This window comes from Medicago sativa, chromosome 8 (assembly GCF_051527215.1).
Source record: "Medicago sativa cultivar Bolivia chromosome 8, Bolivia_mono, whole genome shotgun sequence".
Classification (NCBI taxonomy): Eukaryota; Viridiplantae; Streptophyta; class Magnoliopsida; order Fabales; family Fabaceae; genus Medicago; species Medicago sativa.
Window position 1 is genome coordinate 25,236,218 of NC_140756.1, and position 25,771 is coordinate 25,261,988.

The following is a 25,771-nucleotide window of genomic DNA, read 5'->3' on the forward strand; positions in this document are numbered from 1 at the left end:
CTATCCAGCAAGCACCTAACTGAATTTTGATAAGTATAAACTACTCTTATTTACAGTAAATTAATATATTTATAATGTGTTTTTAAGAAGTATGTACATATCTTTCAAAAAAAAAAAAAAGAATGTACATATGATTAGATTAGTATACTCGCGATTTCTCCAAAGAAATTGAAATCTGTTTAAAGAGATAGACATAGATCATTCAGTCCATAAGACCTAACTTAACTTATAATGTCTTTATTGTAAGGTTGAACACATTTATCCGATGGTGTTAATGAAGTCGGTGATTCAATTCTTGGGTTCTTGTTGGATTTGATTGTCCTTATCGTGGTATATCTTTGATATTGATATTGGAGATTTGTATCTTTATTGGTTGATTTCTAATTCATTCTATCGACATTGTATCATTTCTTTCTATTCTCTACAATTCCTTGTACTTAGTGTTAAATACTTCCTAGAAAAAGAAAATTTATTTCCAATGTTAAATGGTGCAAAATATTTAATCTCCAAGTTGTAACTTTCTTTAATCATTAGGAATTGAATTTGAAACAGTAAGATTTATAGCACTCGTGCATTTGGCACGTACCAACCACTTGCGCTAGACTCTAGTAATGTGTCTTATAATTTAAACAAACGATTACAATATAGTAAGAATCAAAATGAAGAGACTTCGTTCCGAACATAGAAGAGGCCAGATGGACTACCATTGGGAAGCAGTGCTAACCTAACAGGATGAGCAGCACCTTCTTCTACTGTAAAGAAACCAGTATTAGCAGTTATATCTGTTTTGACATAACCAGGACAAACACAATTGATGCAGAAGTTAGGATACTTTTTTGCAATAATTCTTGTATATGCATTCATAGAAGCTTTAGCAACAGTGTAGGCAGCAGCATATCTAGGCCAACCTTTTCTTTCTAAGGACCCTTCTTCAAAATCTTTAATAAACTCCTTTATCACTTCATCTATTCTCTCTTCTGTGAGCTTTTCAACATCACCGAAGACACCTTTAGCCCACTCATTTGATACACACTGATTTGACACAATAACCAATACAAGTGATAATGAAAGTTAGTTAAAGGAGATTGAATAGATAAATTAAACTAAATAATAAAACATATACGTATAAAAATTTAAAATTACTACATAGATTCGATGAAAACTTTAAAAAAAATACTATGTCCGGCAAATATAGAATCGTCTTGAGGTTTTTCTTTATCTCTTTTTATGAGATTTTATTTACATTTTTAAAAGAATTATTATTTCTTTAGCATCATACTTCTAATTATGTTACATCTTTTTCTACAATAAAAAATAAATACTATGATAAAAATATAAACTAATTTTCTCTTGTGGATGGTAAACTTATAAAATAATATCAATTTTAAACAAATTTAAAACTATTACAATTTTTCTTAAGCCCCATGACTTAGTCAAAAAAATCCTATATTTAAGGGTCGAGGTAGTAGATCAAATCTAGTAACATCACTCATAACATAATGGGTTGATTTCTGCTCTTCCTCCTGCACTTTTTGCTCGCGCCCAACATTATTTCATGTTATACCCCTGCGTGAGTTAAGTCACGTTGCGTGACTTAACTCACGCACCTTATAAGCTCTGCGTGAATTAAGTCACGCACCACTGGCATGTGCGCGAGTTAACTCGCGCACGTTGGCCGGTGGTCAGAGATGAAGAACAAACGTTTTTTTTTGCCTTTGGTCAATTTTTCAACATTCAATCTACACGTTTTTTTTACCCTTTTACACATTTTTTTTTTACCACATTAATGGTATTTACAACCTATACTACCATTTCCACCTATAAATACCCCTCCATACTTCCCTATTTCCTCACACCATATCACTTTCCCTCCCTCCTCACTCTCTCCCTCTATTTCTCTCTTTTTTTTCTTTTCCAATAGTCTCTTTGGGCAAAAGTGATCAGACTTCTTCGGGGTAAAATAGTGAGTAGCCGACTTGGGGATGCGATCAACCCTTGGGATGAGTTTAAATCTGCTTTTTTTTACCCCAGAAACTTTTTACCGTGGGTAAAAAGAATCTTCTTAGGGTATAAAAAAAACCATATTTAAATTTAGCCCAAGGGTTGATGACATATTTTCCCCAAGAAGGCTGCTCACTATTTTACCCCAAGAAGGTTGGTCACTTTTTACCCCAAGAGGGTAAAAAGAAAAGGGTTAATTATGTTTCTAGTCCCTATAAAATAGCGACCTTGTAAATTTAGTCCTTACTTAATTTTAATAGCATTTTTAGTCCCTATAAAAAAAATTTACTTATAATTTTAGTCCCTGCTAAAACAAAGTTTGATTAATTAACATTAAACTCTTAAATTTTTGAACGATTTTTTTAAAACAAGATTAGAACACTATGAAAGGTTTGTTTACTAAAATTTAGAATTTTCTGACATGAAATGAATCAAATATGAATTTTTTAAAACGACAAAAGTTAAAGATAAAAAGTAATAAAATCTGGATGTAGAAATCAAATTTTGCGATAATTTTTTGCGGAGGAACTTTAGTAATGTTCTAAACATGTCTGCAAAAAATTGTTCAAAAATTTAAGAGTTTAAGCATAAATTAAACAAATTTGAATTGAGTAGGGACTAATACTCAGTGCAGGAAAACAAAATTAGGGACTAAAAATGCTATTAAAATTAAGTAAGGACTAAACTCACAAGGTCGCTATTTTATAGGGACTAGAAACATAATTAACCCAAAAGAAAATAAGTAGATTTAGTGAATTCGAATAAATTATTGTATCAATTATTGTATTGTATGAATTCTATTAATAAAATGAGATATTGTTATATGCCTCAATTTTGTTCATTCCTTTTTATTTATTTTCTAATTTTGTATTTAATGAATAATTATTAATTTAGTTCATTTCCTTTTATTTATATTTGTATTTATTTAATGAATAAAATTGAATCAATATTTATTTTAAGTTCATAAATAAACTAAAATAAAGTAAATACGTAAATAAATTAATTTTAATAAAGTAAATAAATTAGAATAAAGTGAACAAATAAATTAGAAAATAAATAAATTAGAATAAAGTGAATAAATAAATTAGAATAAAGTAAATAAAATAACTTGAATATAGTAAATAAATTTAAAAAAAAGTGAGTTAAGTCACTATGCGTGACTTAAGTCACGCAACGTAACTTAACTGGTGCATTTTTTTACACTTGCGTTAGTTAACTAACGCAGGGGTAGTTTGGGTATTTCAGATAGGCGAAACTTGTTGGGGGAAGAGCATAAATCTAATGGGTTGGGGTGTTGATTAGCTAATTGCCTACCTGGGCCTATACTCTTATTTAGGGTCCAAACATTCCTGCCCTGCTGAAGTACAGACCTGAGCAAGTTTGGACTTAGGAAACTGACACTCTAAATAGACCCCAATCTTTGAAAGTTGTTTTTTCAAGATAAAGAACAAATAGAGGGACCAAAAGAGCAACCGATCTTAGAAGCTTCCAAATTTGACAAAGGTCTTTATACTGGCTGAAAATGACTTCGTATGGGTACCATAATATTGGACAATGGTCTTTCATTAGAGGTTTCATAAATAATATTGGACAAAGATCTTGTATAATTTTAAATAGCTTACCTCTATCTTGCCCAATCCTGATGATACATTGACTACTCTTGGTGAATCAGATAATTGAAGGAGGGGAAGAAGGTATTCAATTATTCTTTTAGCTCCATAATAATTTATTTCAATGCATTCTTTAGCTGACTCAAGTGTTTGTGTCATTGCCCTTCTCAATTCATCATCAGATAGTGCCTAAAAGGTAAGAACAACTCAAATACTCAAAAACATGAGAGAAGCTTCCAGCACAGTTTTAAATTTCACAAGACAACTTGCTGACTTACTTCAGACATGTCATGACATTTTTTAATCATTAGTGCATTAGTGGTAAGCATCGAGTAAAACAATGTTTAATGAAAAATATCGAAATTTGGGGCTTTGTTTGGTAGCAATTTTTAATAAAATTTCCAGCATATGCATCTATAAAAGTAGCAAATCGATATTTCTACATCTATTTGTTTTAGGTTTAATTACACTTATGACCCCCTAAGTTTCTCAAAGTTGTGATTTTGGCCCCCTAAAAAAACAACTCTTTCCAGGCCCCCTAAGTTTACTTTCTGTTGCAATTTTGGCTCCCCACGCCAATTTTGACCTAGTCAACGGACACGTGTGTAAATTTTTAATTATTTTTGTATTTTTAATATATATTTTTTATTTTGTAATTAAAAAAATAAATATTTTTTTTATTTTTAATTTTGTAATAAAAAAACAAAAAAATTGTAATTAATTTTTTTTATTTGTAATAAAAAAATAAAAAAAAAATTGTATTTAAAAAAATTTAAAATTATTTTTTTATTTTTGTAATTAAAAAAACTTTTTTTAAATTACAAAAATATTTTTTTTATTTTTTAAAATTAAAAACAAAAGAATAATTAAAATAAAAAAATTTACACACGTGTCCGTTGACTGGGTCAAAATTGGGGTGGGGGGTCAAAATTGCAACAGAAAGTAAACTTAGGAGGCCTGGAAAGAGTTGTTTTTTTAGGGGGCCAAAATCACAACTTTGAAAAACTTAGGGGGCCAAAAGTGTAATTAAGCCTTTGTTTTATTTATTTTTAGTCAAGTAACTAGTGACTAATATTCACCTTATAAAGTGAATAAGTGAGGTGTCTGAGGTTCGAACCTCAACCCCAGCATATAACAATGCATTGACTAGATTCATAACATGTGTTGATATATACTACTAACCCCGTTTGTAACGAGTGCTGAAGTGAATAAATCAGTATCTTTAATTTCAATTCCGCCAATCCCAGCATTGTTAACCTACACAATACAAACTTTGTTCATGAAATATATACAAACAAACAACAAACTTTATCAACTCTAATAAGTTTTTTTTTTTTTTTTTTATACACAAACCTCAGTTGATAGTAAATTGTTAGAAGAAAGGAAGGGAAAATATTAGTTTATGGAGATAAAGTCCATGACCTTCTTCCTTAAAAAAAAAAAAAATCCATGACCTCCTTAAATTTTCTTCAGTGTCTCTTGGCTTACCTATGGAGGACTATCAACTCTAATAAGTAGCACATCAAATTTACAACAACATGACATTGTATACGACAAGGGAAGACAGAACTGCTACTCCTATCCTAGGTCCCCTACCTCATGTTATCTTGTTTTCATTTTCTGTGGACACCTCTGAATTTTTTGTTGAGACCTCAATTTCTTTTAAATAGGGATAAGAGATCCAATCCATTTTTAATATGAAGTGTCAATTATTATAGTTTTAAAATAAATAAAAAAATAAATAACAGAAATAAATGATATAAATGCAAATATTTTTAAAATTTGTGACACTAATTGATTTTATTTTTTTTTAAATTCGGCCGACATTAGTAGAATATTTATACCAAAACCATTGTAATGGATATGTCAATTTATTTTATGAAATTGAGAGAGATCTCTACTCCAACATTGTATGCAATACTCACCAGCATATCAAGTTTGCCAAATTGAGATTGGACAAAATCTGCAAGAGTAGCTACACTTGTAGCATCAGCCACATCTAGTTGATGAAAGACAACAAGATCAGATAAACTAGAAGCTTTAAGTGTCTCCAAAGCATGAAGACCTCTTTTCTCATCTCTTGATGTAAGCACCACTTTGATTCCAGCTGAAGCTAACTGCCTTAATATCTCAAATCCAATTCCTTTGTTTGCTCCTGTCACCACTGCATACCTAAATGAAGAGAGGCACAAGGATTGGTAAAAAAATCTATATGATTCAATAACATGGTTTGGTTGGATATGCTAAAGAAAGTATAACAAAAAAGAAAGAAAGAAAGAAAAGAAAGAGAGAAAGTAAATTTGTTACTACCTTTCTCTCGGTTCTTCCATATTTTGTTGGAACTCAACAAGTGCAAATGTTAATTAACTTGGGAAATTTGAAGATACTCTTTAGTTCAAGATATATTTTCTTCTCTTGGGAATTACTCAACCTCACACGAAAATTCTAATTTGTCCTTCCTTATCCTCCACACGATACAACACAACATACTATCATTTTGCTTTAGTGGACACTTGACACCTTTATTTATATCTATCTTTTATTTTTTATTTTTTTTATAAATGTCTTCTACTTGTGTTAATCCTATTTGAGTCATCTTAAACATTAAATATGAATATCTCTCTAAAAATTCAAACTATGTTTAGGGACATATCTATTTATAGTAGACTAGACTTTTCACCCGTGCTGCCGCACGGGTCATTTTGACTATAATATATGCTTTTCAGTATTTGTCAAAAAAAGAAGAGGTTAAACATTTTACATGCTTTTCTAGTGCTTTCTATGAAGCACAAATACTTCTCATATTTGGCGTGTCCCAATGTCAGATATGTATCATGTCCGATATCAACACGACATCGACACATAAGATTATAATGAATTATACCATTTTCTTAAATTATTATCGGTATCGACGTGTCTGAACTTTACAGTGTTTTTGATAATATATAGGCCTTATTTACCGGCATGTGTAGGCCTTATTTTTCTTTATTTCATAATTAGCTTCAAATGTCAATTACTTTAATTTACAATTTCAATGCTTCTTTATTTCACTATGTCGCACGTGGACTTCAAATCGAAGAAGAAATAAATCAAAAGTAACTAAAAGATCCCCTGCATATCCAAAAATCAATATACATTCCTCAACATACTTATAACAGTGATTGCACTTTTCAAGTTCAAATAATAAAGATGTAGAAGATGGCATGAAATCATTTAGTTGATACAAATGAAAGTTAATACAAAAATATTTAGACAGTGAAAGGGATCTAAAATTCACTTTCCAATCCTTCACATATTAAAATTACTACCAATGGTTCCAAATTACAATTGGTTCTCTTCATTGCAATCATCTAAACTTAATCAAAATTTTGCAAGTGCAAATAGAATCAACATTATATAATTGGTGACTAATTGATTCCATTAACAACAATACACCCCCAATGGCAGCAGGCTGCACAAAACTAAAGAACCCAACCATGAACATCACCTACTCCCCCAACAGCAGCAGGTTGCGCTAACACAGACCTGGGTTGTCCACAACAGACCTTTGCAGGAACAAACAGAAGTTGTTAACAGCACCCTCCAGGCTACATTGCACACCAAGACTATATAAAAAGAAATTGGAACTGTGAACAAAACTACGTAACAACACCCCCAAAATCTTACTGTAACTACACATACCATGATAGTTCATATTCATACCCTTTACTGTAACTACACTAAATATATTATGCAGTCACATTTCCATCAATTGATAAGAAATTGCAAGTATATATTAAGATAAAGAAAGCATCAAAATTGTAACATCTAAGAGATAACAGAATAAGGGGAGAAAACATTGTTAACTAACTAAAAGACAGACACAAAACACTTGCCATTAAGTCTATATGATTTCTCTAAAATATAACATGATCTCTTTTGCCATCTGCTAGAAGTTTTCAGAGTGAAAATCAAATTAATGTATATTTTCAGAATTAGAATAATAAATATTGCAAGATAGCCACAGGCCATGACCACACATAGCAGCAAAACTGGTACAGAATGACACAATAACAGAAATGCAGGCAGTGAACTGCATAATAACATGAACTCCCAAACAGCCGAGACAAACCCCACAAAAGACCACATAACCTACCCTATTTGAATACAAACTTTGGGATCCCAACACCTTATATCAATTATCAATATATGCCCTATGTGACGGTTATATTTGTGTGATAAAAACACTTAATGTGAAATCTTACTTCAACATCAACAAATCCAAGATGTAATTATGCCATTTTATTCCTACATCTGCAATTTTTAAAAAGTAACATTCCACACTAACTCCAAGATGTATGTTATGTGGGTTGCAATAAGATTTGCATATGCTACCAAAGTCAATTCATGAAAAAAAAAAAAATTGCTATCATATAATTTGATGAGGTAAAACTTTCAGAAAGTATGAAATCAATAACATGTAGAAATGATAGATCATACAATGCTAGTTAGCTTATTGCACCACAAAGCAAATATTGAAAATCAACAGAAGCAAACAATACATGGTTCTTTAATTTTCAATGCAAATCAAGATGGCTTGATTTGAGAAGAATGCTTGCAAGAACAAAATGGACAGATGCATAACTAATCAAAGTTTGATCGGTTGCAATGAATTTATAACCACTTTGAGCAGGATTCAATTTTTTAGTAATTCATACTTTTCAATTTTAATCATTTCAAAAGCATCATATTCTTCACTCTCTCCATAGGCTGTAGATTAACCCAACAACCAAAACTGAAGGAAGTAAATTAGGCTCATATCATGAAAAGATCATAGTGAAAAAAAGAACACTTTACATGCTAAAAATATTATAAAGAACATCAGCCAAATCCTATTAAATTGAAGGAAATACATAGAAAATAATGCAGAAGTCTATATTTTAAGAAATAAAAAAAGCAAAAATATTAAACAATTCTGAAATGGCTTTCAAGACAACATAAAAATTTTGCTTATGATCACACAAATGCGGTCCAATATTAACTTAGTGCATTTAAAAGAACATATAGCTTTCAAATACTAACCAAATATTTTAACTCAAATGACAAAAAAGAGAATCACAGATTCATTATACAAAAATGTTAAATAGTCCTTGAAGCTATTCAACCTCTACAATAAGAGATTGATAGTTTTTAGAAAATGACTTACGGTCATCACTTACCCATAGCTATTTGACATTGTAGCCTTCAAATTTGATAATTTCACAATGTCAAAATCAAAGAAAAATATCCTATTTAGTTGCTCTCAAAATCACAGAGAATGATATGATACCATACGATAAGCACATCTAAGACTTACCTCAATGGAGGAAACCGAATCGTCAGAAAAGTAAGAAGGCTTCACAATTAGGTTTTCCAATGCACTCTCTGAAGGGAAATAGTTATTGTCAGAAACTATTAAAATCAAATAACCATCTATTTAAAAGCTTTAAGCCAGGAGTCTAATTTAAGAAAAATATCCTATTTAGTTGCTCTCAAAATCACAGAGAATGATATGATACCATACGATAAGCACATCTAAGACTTACCTCAATGGAGGAAACCGAATCGTCAGAAAAGTAAGAAGGCTTCACAATTAGGTTTTCCAATGCACTCTCTGAAGGGAAATAGTTATTGTCAGAAACTATTAAAATCAAATAACCATCTATTTAAAAGCTTTAAGCCAGGAGTCTAATTTATCTATCCAAACTAACAAAACTTTTTCTGGAGAGAATAGTAAATTCACCTGGCTCTCATATTGCTGTCAGGACAGTAAATTCTCTCTGTGAATATACTGCTGAACACCGTCCAACATGAAAAGCATCCCTCTGCACTCAATCCAAACTACAATACTTTCTGATTGCATCAGATTCAACCCCTAAAACTCAAAGATCACAGCTGTCAGGACCACAAAACAAAAGCTTGAAGCTTGGTAGAGTGAATTAAAAAGGGAAAAGGTATATAACTGAATCAAAGATCAGATTCATACCTTTTTTATCATCTTGTTTGAGCAATTCCTACTATTCGAAAAACTTAAATGAAGTTCTAAATAATTTCAAAAAAAAGGCACGTCAAGAAGAATTGACAGAAAGCAATGAAAAAAAGAACAAAAACAACAATAATTTTATATATGATTCCTGTGTTAAATTGCAACTGCTGCTATTGTTTTTGCACGGTTAGTTTTAGTGAAAAAAGGGCACTAAAATTTAAATGAAAATTGCACAGGGCTCTTGCACACGGTATTGAATTGAGACTGAAACACAGAGAAAGAAACGAAAATACAACAACTAACAATGAAAAAAAGAACAAAAACTATTCTAACAATGAAGAAAAAGCTGTAATTCACACAATCACATATCAAAATCAACGATTTTCAAACCCTAATGTCAAATTTGAAATTAGCAAAATTCACACAATCGATATGAACATGAATCGGTGGGAGAAAGTGAGTTACCGGTGACAGTTACGAAGGTCATTTGTAGTTGTGGCGGCAGTTGCGGAGTCGGCGAGATGTGCGTGGATCGGTGAGAGAAATAGATTTTCCAGCGGGATGTGCGAAGAATAACCCTATGTGTTGTGTTAGGTCCTCGTTACAAACGTCGAGACTCAGAGCCATGGACCTGCCGCCGAGTTCACCGCCGGTGAAGGGAGGGGATGAGGAAGGAAGAAGAGAGAGGAAGAAAATTCAGAGAAAGACAGATGGAAGGGTAAATAAAAGATGGACTTGAAGAGAGATAAGTTCTGCTTTGTTGGAAAATTAAGAAAAAGTAACGTGGGAGACAAAATGCTAGATGAGAGTAAATGCATGTTATTTACGATGCAAACAATAAGTTGAAGGGAATTTGAAATTCAAATTTGGAAGAGGAGGGCACCAGATTAACCAAGTAGGCCCGCATTAAGTGTGGTTAGGTGGGGCAAAATGTGTTTAGCGCCAAATAAGCTAGTTTTAGGGTTTTGTTAGTATTTGTGTGATAAAAACACTTAATGTGAAATCTTACTTCAACATCAACAAATCCAAGATGTAATTATGCCATTTTATTCCTACATCTGCAATTTTTAAAAAGTAACATTCCACACTAACTCCAAGATGTATGTTATGTGGGTTGCAATAAGATTTGCATATGCTACCAAAGTCAATTCATGAAAAAAAAAAAAATTGCTATCATATAATTTGATGAGGTAAAACTTTCAGAAAGTATGAAATCAATAACATGTAGAAATGATAGATCATACAATGCTAGTTAGCTTATTGCACCACAAAGCAAATATTGAAAATCAACAGAAGCAAACAATACATGGTTCTTTAATTTTCAATGCAAATCAAGATGGCTTGATTTGAGAAGAATGCTTGCAAGAACAAAATGGACAGATGCATAACTAATCAAAGTTTGATCGGTTGCAATGAATTTATAACCACTTTGAGCAGGATTCAATTTTTTAGTAATTCATACTTTTCAATTTTAATCATTTCAAAAGCATCATATTCTTCACTCTCTCCATAGGCTGTAGATTAACCCAACAACCAAAACTGAAGGAAGTAAATTAGGCTCATATCATGAAAAGATCATAGTGAAAAAAAGAACACTTTACATGCTAAAAATATTATAAAGAACATCAGCCAAATCCTATTAAATTGAAGGAAATACATAGAAAATAATGCAGAAGTCTATATTTTAAGAAATAAAAAAAGCAAAAATATTAAACAATTCTGAAATGGCTTTCAAGACAACATAAAAATTTTGCTTATGATCACACAAATGCGGTCCAATATTAACTTAGTGCATTTAAAAGAACATATAGCTTTCAAATACTAACCAAATATTTTAACTCAAATGACAAAAAAGAGAATCACAGATTCATTATACAAAAATGTTAAATAGTCCTTGAAGCTATTCAACCTCTACAATAAGAGATTGATAGTTTTTAGAAAATGACTTACGGTCATCACTTACCCATAGCTATTTGACATTGTAGCCTTCAAATTTGATAATTTCACAATGTCAAAATCAAAGAAAAATATCCTATTTAGTTGCTCTCAAAATCACAGAGAATGATATGATACCATACGATAAGCACATCTAAGACTTACCTCAATGGAGGAAACCGAATCGTCAGAAAAGTAAGAAGGCTTCACAATTAGGTTTTCCAATGCACTCTCTGAAGGGAAATAGTTATTGTCAGAAACTATTAAAATCAAATAACCATCTATTTAAAAGCTTTAAGCCAGGAGTCTAATTTAAGAAAAATATCCTATTTAGTTGCTCTCAAAATCACAGAGAATGATATGATACCATACGATAAGCACATCTAAGACTTACCTCAATGGAGGAAACCGAATCGTCAGAAAAGTAAGAAGGCTTCACAATTAGGTTTTCCAATGCACTCTCTGAAGGGAAATAGTTATTGTCAGAAACTATTAAAATCAAATAACCATCTATTTAAAAGCTTTAAGCCAGGAGTCTAATTTATCTATCCAAACTAACAAAACTTTTTCTGGAGAGAATAGTAAATTCACCTGGCTCTCATATTGCTGTCAGGACAGTAAATTCTCTCTGTGAATATACTGCTGAACACCGTCCAACATGAAAAGCATCCCTCTGCACTCAATCCAAACTACAATACTTTCTGATTGCATCAGATTCAACCCCTAAAACTCAAAGATCACAGCTGTCAGGACCACAAAACAAAAGCTTGAAGCTTGGTAGAGTGAATTAAAAAGGGAAAAGGTATATAACTGAATCAAAGATCAGATTCATACCTTTTTTATCATCTTGTTTGAGCAATTCCTACTATTCGAAAAACTTAAATGAAGTTCTAAATAATTTCAAAAAAAAGGCACGTCAAGAAGAATTGACAGAAAGCAATGAAAAAAAGAACAAAAACAACAATAATTTTATATATGATTCCTGTGTTAAATTGCAACTGCTGCTATTGTTTTTGCACGGTTAGTTTTAGTGAAAAAAGGGCACTAAAATTTAAATGAAAATTGCACAGGGCTCTTGCACACGGTATTGAATTGAGACTGAAACACAGAGAAAGAAACGAAAATACAACAACTAACAATGAAAAAAAGAACAAAAACTATTCTAACAATGAAGAAAAAGCTGTAATTCACACAATCACATATCAAAATCAACGATTTTCAAACCCTAATGTCAAATTTGAAATTAGCAAAATTCACACAATCGATATGAACATGAATCGGTGGGAGAAAGTGAGTTACCGGTGACAGTTACGAAGGTCATTTGTAGTTGTGGCGGCAGTTGCGGAGTCGGCGAGATGTGCGTGGATCGGTGAGAGAAATAGATTTTCCAGCGGGATGTGCGAAGAATAACCCTATGTGTTGTGTTAGGTCCTCGTTACAAACGTCGAGACTCAGAGCCATGGACCTGCCGCCGAGTTCACCGCCGGTGAAGGGAGGGGATGAGGAAGGAAGAAGAGAGAGGAAGAAAATTCAGAGAAAGACAGATGGAAGGGTAAATAAAAGATGGACTTGAAGAGAGATAAGTTCTGCTTTGTTGGAAAATTAAGAAAAAGTAACGTGGGAGACAAAATGCTAGATGAGAGTAAATGCATGTTATTTACGATGCAAACAATAAGTTGAAGGGAATTTGAAATTCAAATTTGGAAGAGGAGGGCACCAGATTAACCAAGTAGGCCCGCATTAAGTGTGGTTAGGTGGGGCAAAATGTGTTTAGCGCCAAATAAGCTAGTTTTAGGGTTTTGTTAGTATTTGTGTGATAAAAACACTTAATGTGAAATCTTACTTCAACATCAACAAATCCAAGATGTAATTATGCCATTTTATTCCTACATCTGCAATTTTTAAAAAGTAACATTCCACACTAACTCCAAGATGTATGTTATGTGGGTTGCAATAAGATTTGCATATGCTACCAAAGTCAATTCATGAAAAAAAAAAAAAATTGCTATCATATAATTTGATGAGGTAAAACTTTCAGAAAGTATGAAATCAATAACATGTAGAAATGATAGATCATACAATGCTAGTTAGCTTATTGCACCACAAAGCAAATATTGAAAATCAACAGAAGCAAACAATACATGGTTCTTTAATTTTCAATGCAAATCAAGATGGCTTGATTTGAGAAGAATGCTTGCAAGAACAAAATGGACAGATGCATAACTAATCAAAGTTTGATCGGTTGCAATGAATTTATAACCACTTTGAGCAGGATTCAATTTTTTAGTAATTCATACTTTTCAATTTTAATCATTTCAAAAGCATCATATTCTTCACTCTCTCCATAGGCTGTAGATTAACCCAACAACCAAAACTGAAGGAAGTAAATTAGGCTCATATCATGAAAAGATCATAGTGAAAAAAAGAACACTTTACATGCTAAAAATATTATAAAGAACATCAGCCAAATCCTATTAAATTGAAGGAAATACATAGAAAATAATGCAGAAGTCTATATTTTAAGAAATAAAAAAAGCAAAAATATTAAACAATTCTGAAATGGCTTTCAAGACAACATAAAAATTTTGCTTATGATCACACAAATGCGGTCCAATATTAACTTAGTGCATTTAAAAGAACATATAGCTTTCAAATACTAACCAAATATTTTAACTCAAATGACAAAAAAGAGAATCACAGATTCATTATACAAAAATGTTAAATAGTCCTTGAAGCTATTCAACCTCTACAATAAGAGATTGATAGTTTTTAGAAAATGACTTACGGTCATCACTTACCCATAGCTATTTGACATTGTAGCCTTCAAATTTGATAATTTCACAATGTCAAAATCAAAGAAAAATATCCTATTTAGTTGCTCTCAAAATCACAGAGAATGATATGATACCATACGATAAGCACATCTAAGACTTACCTCAATGGAGGAAACCGAATCGTCAGAAAAGTAAGAAGGCTTCACAATTAGGTTTTCCAATGCACTCTCTGAAGGGAAATAGTTATTGTCAGAAACTATTAAAATCAAATAACCATCTATTTAAAAGCTTTAAGCCAGGAGTCTAATTTAAGAAAAATATCCTATTTAGTTGCTCTCAAAATCACAGAGAATGATATGATACCATACGATAAGCACATCTAAGACTTACCTCAATGGAGGAAACCGAATCGTCAGAAAAGTAAGAAGGCTTCACAATTAGGTTTTCCAATGCACTCTCTGAAGGGAAATAGTTATTGTCAGAAACTATTAAAATCAAATAACCATCTATTTAAAAGCTTTAAGCCAGGAGTCTAATTTATCTATCCAAACTAACAAAACTTTTTCTGGAGAGAATAGTAAATTCACCTGGCTCTCATATTGCTGTCAGGACAGTAAATTCTCTCTGTGAATATACTGCTGAACACCGTCCAACATGAAAAGCATCCCTCTGCACTCAATCCAAACTACAATACTTTCTGATTGCATCAGATTCAACCCCTAAAACTCAAAGATCACAGCTGTCAGGACCACAAAACAAAAGCTTGAAGCTTGGTAGAGTGAATTAAAAAGGGAAAAGGTATATAACTGAATCAAAGATCAGATTCATACCTTTTTTATCATCTTGTTTGAGCAATTCCTACTATTCGAAAAACTTAAATGAAGTTCTAAATAATTTCAAAAAAAAGGCACGTCAAGAAGAATTGACAGAAAGCAATGAAAAAAAGAACAAAAACAACAATAATTTTATATATGATTCCTGTGTTAAATTGCAACTGCTGCTATTGTTTTTGCACGGTTAGTTTTAGTGAAAAAAGGGCACTAAAATTTAAATGAAAATTGCACAGGGCTCTTGCACACGGTATTGAATTGAGACTGAAACACAGAGAAAGAAACGAAAATACAACAACTAACAATGAAAAAAAGAACAAAAACTATTCTAACAATGAAGAAAAAGCTGTAATTCACACAATCACATATCAAAATCAACGATTTTCAAACCCTAATGTCAAATTTGAAATTAGCAAAATTCACACAATCGATATGAACATGAATCGGTGGGAGAAAGTGAGTTACCGGTGACAGTTACGAAGGTCATTTGTAGTTGTGGCGGCAGTTGCGGAGTCGGCGAGATGTGCGTGGATCGGTGAGAGAAATAGATTTTCCAGCGGGATGTGCGAAGAATAACCCTATGTGTTGTGTTAGGTCCTCGTTACAAACGTCGAGACTCAGAGCCATGGACCTGCCGCCGAGTTCACCGCCGGTGAAGGGAGGGGATGAGGAAGGAAGAAGAGAGAGGAAGAAAATTCAGAGAAAGACAGATGGAAGGGTAAATAAAAGATGGACTTGAAGAGAGATAAGTTCTGCTTTGTTGGAAAATTAAGAAAAAGTAACGTGGGAGACAAAATGCTAGATGAGAGTAAATGCATGTTATTTACGATGCAAACAATAAGTTGAAGGGAATTTGAAATTCAAATTTGGAAGAGGAGGGCACCAGATTAACCAAGTAGGCCCGCATTAAGTGTGGTTAGGTGGGGCAAAATGTGTTTAGCGCCAAATAAGCTAGTTTTAGGGTTTTGTTAGTATTGTTTGCAAATGTACCTTTGGATTAGATATAAAGATTAGGGGCAAATGCTCACACTAATATTCCTAGTATGTTTGTTAAGTCTTTGATATGTTTCTCTAAAAAAAAGTCTTTGATATTTTAATTATAGCCTCCTCTAAAAATAATAGATTGTCTTCATTAATTGAAAATTTATACTATGAAAAGAGTTACTCATGAATTTTATAAAATCAAATGTGTAAATGCATTTGAGATGAAAATGTGAATGATTTTTACCATGAATAATTTTTACCATACTTTTTAAATAGGGAAATGTTAAGGAGTCCCCTCATGACACTCTTTAAGGAACATAAATAGTAAGCAGTCTTTAAATATAAAGACACGTAAAAAAAATTTAATTTGTAGATATTAAGCAGTCTATAATTTTTTTTAACCGTACAATGTTTATAACCTTAAGTATTTTAGCTCAATGATAATGAAGTTATTATTTTATTACTTTTGCATAGATAAAAAGTTATTTGTGTAAATTTTATCGTAAAAAATATAGCCCCTCCGTGTCAAAATTTATAGATATGTCACTTACTATGATATGTTAGCGTATATGTCATTCTCTAGATGAAATCCAATGTGCTGACAATCCAACTTCAACACATATCATGTTGTAATGGTGTCAGTTAAAGGGGAAGATAAATCTGTGTAGGCCAAATACTATAAGTGATCACAATGACTAAGAGTCCGTTTGGATTAGACTTATTTTGAACGTATGCGAAACAACTTATGCAAATCAATAAGCTTTCTTTTTAATTTATAAGTTCTCGTTAACGAAAATTGTATCTCTGTAAACTACATTTAGAGACTTATAAATAATATATAAAAGCTTATTTATTTGCATAAGCTCAAAATAAACCTAATCCAAACAGGTCATAAACCATTAACTGAAATATATGTCATTTACAAAAAAGACCATACCACTAATCTTTTTCATCTATTAATTAGCCAATTTGAGTTGATATAACGGGCCATGCCCATGCATTGAGTTAGGCATACATACCATTGAGTGAGAAAAGAGCCACTAAAAATAGAATCACATCAACCAAAAGGTGTAATATAACATTGTTTATAAACTATATAGGGTCCCAATAAATTTAAGTTGGAGGTGACCTAGGTTAACATATTTCTTATCAACCTGGTTACGTCTCTCACTTTTAATCAGCTAATTTTTTTTGTCTAAGTTCGTATCTTTTATTTTCCATAGTGTTCTAATGCAAGATTATTTTCTTAATTTAATATTATTATATCTGTAATCATATAGAAAAATTCTTCAACTTTTAATGTGCTGCATAATGCTTGAGATGTTGTTAAATTTACCAGTCCTAGATCGTGAGCTTTCGATTAGGTATAGTAGCAAAGTGGGGCTTTGGAGTTAATAGGAATCATATTGGTGTGGCAAGTTGATAGTCTCAAATACATTATATTAGCTTGCAAAATTCTGCGGAAATTCAGGTTGGATATCTGCATTGGCGAACGGCTTGGGTCAATGGCCATGTTACCCACGGACAGGGCCGGCCTAATATGTCAAGAGGCCTAAAATAAATTTAATAATGAAGCCTTTTGGAATTAAAAAGAAAAATAACACAATACTTATTTAAAACATACTCCCTCCGGTCCTATTTATAAGAAAAAATTGGGTAAACAAAAGTTGATGTATCTAGACTAAATTTTTAACTATATACATCAACTTTTGTTGACTCAAGTTTCTCTTGTAAATAGAACCGGGGGAAGTAATATATAAAATTTTGTTGAATCCAAGATTTGACCTTAAGACCAAAAGGATTGGAGGCCTTAAAATTGACCATTATTAATATGTCATATTATATACTTATAGCTAAATTGATTTATTTTGAGGCCTTTTTTTAATCCAAAATCTAGAGGCGTAAAGCCCTTGCTTGGGTGCCTTGCCCTTAGGCCAGCCCTGCCCATGGAAGGTTTCATAGTCCATAAAATCGTACAATACATATTATATGAATCAAACTAACAAGTGGTTTAAGAAAATTGTTTAAGGAATTCAAAAAAATGAAAATTTGTCTTGAAGATACAAGTCAAATAATAATCGAATTATTAAATACAACATTTACTCTACAAATACTACCCATTTGGATTACGTACATAAACACTACTCTAAGGACACTTGTTAAAATTCTCTAAAAAATATTAATCAAAACGAAGAGATTCCGTTCTGACTATAGAAGAGGCCAGATGGACTACCATTGGGAAGTTGTGCTAACCTAACAGGATATGCAGCTCCTTCTTCTACTGTCAATATACCAGTATTAGTAGTCATATCAGCCTTGACATAACCAGGGCACACACAATTGATGCAGAAATTAGGATATTTCTTTGCAAGAATTCTAGTATATGCATTCATAGAAGCTTTGGCAACAGTATATGCAGCTGCAAACCTAGGCCAACCTTTTCTTACTAAGGACCCTTCTTCAAAATCTTTGATAAACTCCTTTAACACTTCATCTATTCTTTCTTCTGTTATCAACATCAGTGAAGACTCCTTTAACCCATTCATTTGATATTAATTGATGTGACATCAATATTAGTGATAATGCAAATTTGGTCAAAGGAAATTGAGTTAAAAACATCAACAAAATAACAAAGTGCATGTTTAATTGAATGTAGGTTGTTCAATGCATAATCTAGATTGTAAAATTATAAAATAAATAAAAAAATAAAAACAAAAGTAGATACATTATAAAAAAATTGTGAAGTTCATAGTAATAAAATTGTGATTATATCCATATGGAGAACTTGCTTCCGAAGCTCTCCATCTCCGATTGCCCGCATAAGATTTTGTCTAATGTGTCGGATATAGTACACATGGGTTGTTGGAGTATCGTGCCAGCCATATTTCGTGGATCACTTTATGCGCTTTTGATTGATTTTTGCATATATGAAATCACGCAAATATCTTGTTTTAGTAATTATCTTGATTAATTTAGTTAATATTTTAAGGGTTTGTCTAACATGTGCAATATTGCACATGTTAAAGCATATAAAAATAGCAAGTTTTTATTAAACAACAATTAATTTATTAAAGAGTTATGTATTTAATACAAAATGTACAAGTTCCGATGCAAAATTACTATTTTAAACTTCTTATCATATGCAGATTTGTACATGATAGAAAAACTCATATTTTAAATATTAAAAAACTTAATATTAAAAAAAAACAATATAAAAAAAACGAAAAGGAAAAAAAATACCATCACGAGTGCGCCACTTGGGAAGGCCCACTCATTGCCACATCATCACACGAGGGCACCAAATGAAATGGTACACTCAAACTAGCCAATCAAAAGTAGGGCATTTTAATATTTTATTTTTAAGTAGGGCATTTTGGTATATATATTTCACAATAGGAGCAGTTTGGAAAAAAAATCTAGATAAGGGCAGACATCAACTAAGAGAACACTCGTAAAGGTTTTTCTTTTAAGTTAAACTAACCCGCCAAATTTGGCACTTGAGAAAATCGATCGATTATGAAATTTAAGAATAGTATACTCTAAAGTCACAGATCAATAGAGGTAGAATAATCTACTTAGTCCAACTAGATATTTACTAATAATCTACTTTATCCTCTTAAAGATTTTGATGATAACATTTGAATAAACTATTTAGTTTATTCAAGTAATTAAGCAAAGTATGCTCACAAAAATAACCTTTAGTTTCAAAAGTTTCATGAAATTTAACAAACGACTAAATTTTTTTAACTCCTTAAATTCCTAGTTTTACAATATATGAAATTTATCATTTAGGCAAGACAAGTTAAGAAATAGTTATGATTAAAACCAAATACTTTTAATAATCTGACAATCATTATTTATTGATGGTGTAAAAAGTCTTTAAACTTATAGTATATATTAATTCATATACATAACATTGTAAAATATTTTACAATATATAATATCAATCAAAATGGAATGACTTCATTCCTGCTATAAAAAAGTCCAGATGGACTACCATTGGGAAGCAGGGCTAACCTTACAGGATGAGCAGCACCTTCTTCTGCTGTAAAGAAACCAGTATTAGCAGTTATATCTGTTTTCACATAACCAGGGCAAACACAATTGATGCAGAAGTTAGGATACTTCTTTGCGGTAATTCTTGTGTAGGCATTCATTGAAGCTTTAGCAACACTATAGGCAGCAAAATATCTTGGCCAACCTTTTCTTCCTAAGGACCCTTCTTCAAAATCTTTGGTAAACTCCTTTATTACTTCATCTATTCTCTCTTCCGTAAGGTTTTCAACATCACTGAAGACTCCTTTAGCCCATTCATTTGATACAAACTAATTTGACACAATAACCAATATAGATGATAATGACAAGTTAGTTAAAAAAGATTGGGTAAAAACATAATCTAAACAACAAAATATGTACGTATAAAAGCTTCGATGAAAGCCTAAAAAAATACTACCTCCAGCAATAATTTAGGTGTATTGATTATTTTCTTATCAACATACTCCTAGTTATATTATATAGTTTTTTATAATCGTCATCGTGAGTTTAGCTCAGTTGGTAGAGACAATGCATAATATATGTAAGGTCCGGGCTTCAAACCCCCGGCTACCACAAAAAAAAAAAAAGTTTTCTGTAATCAATAATAATATTGTGAATATAAACTAATTTTCTCTCCCCGAATGGTATAATTATAAAATTAACAACAACAATTTTTAAAATAAATTAATATTATTACAAATTCTTAGTGTGTTTGAATGAGAGAATGTTTTGAGGTAATTTAATATTTTAGGGAAATTCAAATCCTTTTAGGTAAATTCTATTGTTTGAATGAATAATTTAGAAAATTTTAAAATAGTGAAAATTTGTGAAATATTTTGTAAGTTCAATTCAGAGATCCCTCAACATTTTGCAAGTTTTTTCCCATATTTTTCAAAAGTTTTCAGGACGACCCATAAAAAATTTCAAATTATAAATTGGACCATTTTTTAATAAAAAATTACAAATCAACCACTCAAAAAATCAAAAATTATGAATTGGCCCCTCAAGATTTTCAAAATTTACAAATTGGCCTCTATTTTTCAAATGATAGAAATCTTTTAGTACTATGTCACATAAAAACAGTTTAGAAATGAATGCAATTGAACATAATCATTTAAATTGTCTATGATTCTAAATTCTTTAACATTTTCAATTATCCCATCAAAACAGACTTTTATTCATGTGATTTAGTGAATAAGATCATATATTTAGAGATGGAGATATTATATTCGATTTATTAATATCTCTCGTAACATAATGAGTTGGGGCACTAATTAACTAAGTTTCTATTTAGGCCTATATTCTTAGGGCCTTAACATTGCTTCTCTCTTGAAATACAAGTCAAGTTAGGACTTCGAAAATTGACTCTATAATCTAATGATGATAGAATTAGAGAAGAATTTTATTTCATTTTTTCATTTTTATTTCCAAGTCAAAATAAAGTTTGACGAAGTTTTTGTAATGTCCTAAAACTCTATAATACAAGCTTATTCACTCTTAAGAATTTATTTATGTAGAAATTAGCTTACCTCTATCCTGCCCGCTCCTGATGATACATTGACTACTCTTGGTGAATCAGACAATTGAAGGAGAGGAAGAAGGTATTCAAATGTTCTTTTAGCTCCATAATAATTTATTTCAATGCATTCTTTAGCTGAATCGTAAGTTTGTGTCATTGCCCTTTTCAATTCATCATCTGATAGTGCCTACGTAGTAAGAACAACTCAAATACTCAGACAACTTGTAAACTTACTTCACACATGTCATGACATCTTTAAATCATTAGTGCATTAGTGGTAAATATCGAGTAAAATGTTTAATGGAAAATATCGAAATTTGGTGAGTCTATAAATAATTGAGTCATTTGATTATTTCACATATTAAAAAAAAATGTAAGTGAAAGAGAGGAAAAAAAAATAGTTTTAAATGCATTTACCATTATCATAAATGTAAAGTGAAAAATATTGAATTGAATGAGATGAAATTAGTATTAATTATAGTGTATAATTGAAAAAAATAATTAATATTGTACTGAAAAGTGAAATCGATCAATTATTTTACAAATAACTTAATTATTTTGAAATGGAGGGGAGTAACAATTGGTAATACAATTTCAGGTAATACAATTTCTGCATCTATAATTGACTAGATTCATAACATGTGTTGATGTATATACGAACCCCGTTTGTAATGATGGCTGAAGTGAATAAATCACTGTCTTTAATTTCAATTCCGCCAATCGCAGCATTGTTAACCTACACAATATGTACAAAGTAAACAAGCCAACATTTATCAATTCTAATAAGTTTTTATTTTTATTTTTTATATACAAATGTTAGTTGTTAATAAATTGTTAGAGAAGAAGAGAAAATATTAATTTTCGGAGATCAAACTAATAACCTATCTTAAATGTTCTTTAACTCATCAACAAACCTACTTAGAGCACCCACATCCATGCCACTCTACATGGGTGATATAAATGGGTCTCATATAATACTTTATATTACTTCACACTTTCCAATTATTTAAACCACTCAACTACATTTTCTAAATATCCATACCACTCTTACAAAACTTACAATGGATCCCACTAATCTTACAATATATTCCAAATTATATTTTATATTAATATAAAATCAATTGAAAAAGTGTGTGAGAAAGAGAAAGAATTGCTCTAAGACACGGTGGTAGAGTTTGGAACCGTAGCCAAGAAAAGACACCAACTGTTATGCAATTATCCATGCCTTCCTGACACCAGTAGCAACACGTGGACTTTATGTGCCAAAAGACACCACCGATAATGGTGCTCTTAGGGGGGACTATCAACTCTAATAAGAGCATAAATATCGGGTTGATTTAAGAGTGTCTTAGCAGAAAATGTATGACACTGTCAGAATATCACTTTGTCCAACAACTGCCATGGTATTACAGTGCTACCGTTCCTTTTCTACATTTGAGGTGTAAAAAATAATACTCCCTCCGTCCCGGAATAACTGACCCATTTTCTAAAAAAAAGTGTCCCAAAATAACTGACCCATTTCAATTTTCAATACAACTTTCATCATTCCCAATACAATATAACACTAAATAATACTACTTTTATCATTTCCAATACAATATATTTCACTTTCCCCTTATACATTTTTCTTAATATGTGTGAAAAACAAAATTGTGTCAATTAAATTGGGACGGAGGTAGTATAAAATTAGAATGTGATTTTAAACTATAAATTCGAGGTGTATTGTGTGATTAGTGGGACCCAATTTAGAGTTTTAGATGAGTAGTATAAATATTTAGAAAATGTAGTTGAATGGTTTAAATAATTGAAAAATGTGAAGTAATATTTATATATTGTGTTGGGTCCATTTATACTATCAATGTGGGTAGCATGGATGTAGATGCTCTAAGAGCATCCACAATGGTAGTTCCTTAACAAGGACTCCTTAAATGGACCCCACGTAACACATCACTTATTTATAATTTTTTAATAAAAGTACCTATTAAGGACTCAATGACTCCAATGGCAATACACTAATAAGGACTCCAATGAAAAGTATTTAAATATGTCCCACTATCTTTACATATTAAACAAAAATAATTTATCTATTACTCATTTTTACAAGTGGGACCAAGTAGTACACATTTTATTACTTCTTTATGCAAGTGGGACCAAGTAGTACACATTTTATTACTTTTTTAAACGTGGGACCCGTTAGTTACTCAGGAGAGAGAGAGTCCTTATATAGTTGCCCGTTCCTTAACGGGGACTCAATTTTTCTTCCTCCAATGGAGGGTCCTTAACGGGGAGTGGTCCTTGTTAAGTAAGGACCCCCCATTCGAAATGCTCTAAGAGCATCCACAATGGTAGTTCCCTAACAAGGACTCCTTAAATAGACCCCACGTGACACATCACTTATTTATAGTTTTTTAATAAAAGTACCTATTAAGGACTCAATGACTCCAATGGCAATACACTAATAAGGACTCCAATGAAAAGTATTTAAATATGTCCCACTATCTTTACATATTAAACAAAAATAATTTATCTATTACTCATTTTTACAAGTGGGACCAAGTAGTACACATTTTATTACTTCTTTATGCAAGTGGGACCAAGTAGTACACATTTTATTACTTCTTTATGCAAGTGGGACCAAGTAGTACACATTTTATTACTTTTTTAAACGTGGGACCCGTTAGTTACTCAGGAGAGAGAGGGTCCTTATATAGTTGCCCGTTCCTTAATGGGGACTCAATTTTTCTTCCTCCAATGGAGGGTCCTTAACGGAGAGTGGTCCTTGTTAAGTAAGGACCCCCCATTGGAGATGCTCTAAGTAGCCAATCAAATTTAGAACAGCATGACATTGTATAAGACAAGGGAAGACAGAACTCTACGCCTATCATAGTCCTCAACCTCATGTTATCTTGTTTTCATTTTCTGTGGGACCCCTCTGATTTTTATTTTTTGAGACCTCATTTGTTTTTAAATAGTAAATAATTCATACAAAATAAATATTGAAATACCCTTAATTACAAGAACCAAAGAAATTCCAAGCCATAGAACATTGGAACTCTAGCTTACCAGTCTTATGCATCTTCAATACTAACAAAACAAATATAATTTGTTTTAAAAAATTTGGATATAGATCGAACAAACACAGGCTTTGTTTGCAGAATGACGATGATAATAATAAAAAAAATAAAATTATAATAATAATAATAATAATAATCTTTAAAATCCAAATCCTTAAGCACAGTAACATGCAATTGAACATGTGACAAACATTGCATGCAATTTACTCACCAGAATATCAAGTTTGCCAAATTGGGATTTGACAAAATGTGCAAGAGAGGCTACACTTGCAGCATCAGCAACATCTAGTTGATGAAAGACAACAAAGTCAGAAAGACCAGAAGCTTTGAGTGTTTCCAAAGCATGAAGACCTCTTTTCTCATCTCTTGCAGTAAGCACCACTTTGATTCCAGCTGAAGCTAACTGTCTTACTATCTCTAACCCAATTCCTTTGTTTGCACCTGTCACCACTGCATACCTGAGGAAGAGAAACGCAAGGATTACTAAAAAAGTCTATATGATTCAAAAACATAGTTTTGTTGGATATGCTAAAGTAAATTTGTTCCTACCATTCTCTCGGTTCTCCCATATTTTGTAGGAACTCAACAAGTGCAAATGTTAACTTGGGAAATTTGAAGGTGCTCTTCAAATTGGGAATCACTCAACCACACACGAATATTCTAATTTGTACTTCCTTATCCTCCACACGGCAATACAACATTACTATCATTTTTGATTTAGTTGACACCTTTATTTATTGCATTAGAAACAGAAATTGACATTTATTTTTAAATAATTTTTTGGCTAAAATGATACTCATTTTAAAATGGAGGGAGTATCTATCATTTCTTTTTTTTTTTCTTTTTTTTTATAAGAGAAATGATATTTTGACAACTTTTGGACAACTTTCTCTCTCATACTCACATGATGTTGTTATCCTCTCTCTTCATTTTTCTCTCTCCATTGTTTTTAACCAATAAGAAGTGAGAAAAACAAGGTTGTCAACAAAGTTGTCATCAAATGGA

The 25,771-nt window shown here is 31.6% G+C and overlaps 2 protein-coding genes and 3 long non-coding RNA genes across 9 annotated transcripts; all 5 read right to left on the reverse strand.

Moving 5' to 3' along the window:
- Positions 1–498: 498 nt before the first annotated feature.
- Positions 499–5,981, reverse strand: LOC146897859 ((+)-neomenthol dehydrogenase-like). Of its 2 annotated transcripts, XM_085731886.1 has the most exons (5): positions 5,922–5,981; positions 5,537–5,783; positions 4,794–4,868; positions 3,624–3,800; positions 499–1,032 (listed from the first exon to the last, which is right to left on the reverse strand). In XM_085731886.1, the coding sequence occupies exons 1-5, from the start codon at positions 5,939–5,941 to the stop codon at positions 655–657; spliced, it is 897 nt and encodes a 298-aa protein (XP_085588012.1). In that variant the 5' UTR covers positions 5,942–5,981; the 3' UTR covers positions 499–654. The 2 variants fall into 2 exon arrangements, with proteins under 2 accessions (XP_085588012.1, XP_085588013.1); XM_085731887.1 differs by lacking the exon at positions 3,624–3,800.
- Positions 5,982–6,810: 829 nt separating this feature from the next.
- Positions 6,811–11,783, reverse strand: LOC146897860 (uncharacterized). Of its 2 annotated transcripts, XR_015021277.1 has the most exons (6): positions 10,081–11,783; positions 9,616–9,671; positions 9,373–9,504; positions 9,176–9,243; positions 8,947–9,014; positions 6,811–7,216 (listed from the first exon to the last, which is right to left on the reverse strand). It is a non-coding gene; the product is annotated as an uncharacterized LOC146897860 (long non-coding RNA). The 2 variants fall into 2 exon arrangements; XR_015021278.1 differs by lacking the exon at positions 8,947–9,014.
- A 93-nt stretch (positions 11,784–11,876) lies between these two features.
- Positions 11,877–13,115, reverse strand: LOC146897861 (uncharacterized). Its single transcript, XR_015021281.1, has 4 exons — positions 12,850–13,115; positions 12,385–12,440; positions 12,142–12,273; positions 11,877–12,012 (listed from the first exon to the last, which is right to left on the reverse strand). It is a non-coding gene; the product is annotated as an uncharacterized LOC146897861 (long non-coding RNA).
- A 1,316-nt stretch (positions 13,116–14,431) lies between these two features.
- Positions 14,432–15,979, reverse strand: LOC146897862 (uncharacterized). 2 transcript variants are annotated; one of them, XR_015021280.1, is made up of 5 exons: positions 15,620–15,979; positions 15,155–15,210; positions 14,912–15,043; positions 14,715–14,782; positions 14,432–14,553 (listed from the first exon to the last, which is right to left on the reverse strand). It is a non-coding gene; the product is annotated as an uncharacterized LOC146897862 (long non-coding RNA). The 2 variants fall into 2 exon arrangements; XR_015021279.1 differs by lacking the exon at positions 14,432–14,553 and having other exon boundaries at positions 14,647–14,782; positions 15,620–15,952.
- Positions 15,980–18,199: 2,220 nt separating this feature from the next.
- LOC146897863 ((+)-neomenthol dehydrogenase-like) lies at positions 18,200–25,353 on the reverse strand. 2 transcript variants are annotated; one of them, XM_085731891.1, is made up of 6 exons: positions 25,316–25,353; positions 24,978–25,224; positions 22,354–22,428; positions 21,703–21,879; positions 20,340–20,463; positions 18,200–18,575 (listed from the first exon to the last, which is right to left on the reverse strand). In XM_085731891.1, exons 1-6 carry the CDS (start codon positions 25,333–25,335, stop codon positions 18,322–18,324), a joined length of 897 nt encoding a protein of 298 aa, XP_085588017.1. In that variant the 5' UTR covers positions 25,336–25,353; the 3' UTR covers positions 18,200–18,321. The 2 variants fall into 2 exon arrangements, with proteins under 2 accessions (XP_085588017.1, XP_085588016.1); XM_085731890.1 differs by lacking the exon at positions 18,200–18,575 and having other exon boundaries at positions 19,972–20,463.
- Between the last annotated feature and the right edge of the window lie 418 nt (positions 25,354–25,771).

Coding starts and splice junctions, on each gene's coding strand:
- LOC146897859 (XM_085731886.1), bottom strand. CDS start 5,941: ATGGAAGAACCGAGAGAAAG. Junction 5,784..5,921: donor ATGGAAGAACCGAGAGAAAG/GTAGTAACAAAT, acceptor CTCTTCATTTAG/GTATGCAGTGGTGACAGGAG. Junction 1,033..3,623: donor CAGGATTGGGCAAGATAGAG/GTAAGCTATTTA, acceptor GTGTCAAATCAG/TGTGTATCAAATGAGTGGGC.
- LOC146897863 (XM_085731891.1), bottom strand. CDS start 25,335: ATGGGAGAACCGAGAGAATG. Junction 25,225..25,315: donor ATGGGAGAACCGAGAGAATG/GTAGGAACAAAT, acceptor TCTCTTCCTCAG/GTATGCAGTGGTGACAGGTG. Junction 21,880..22,353: donor CAGCCATCATTACAAACGGG/GTTCGTATATAC, acceptor CTTACTACGTAG/GCACTATCAGATGATGAATT.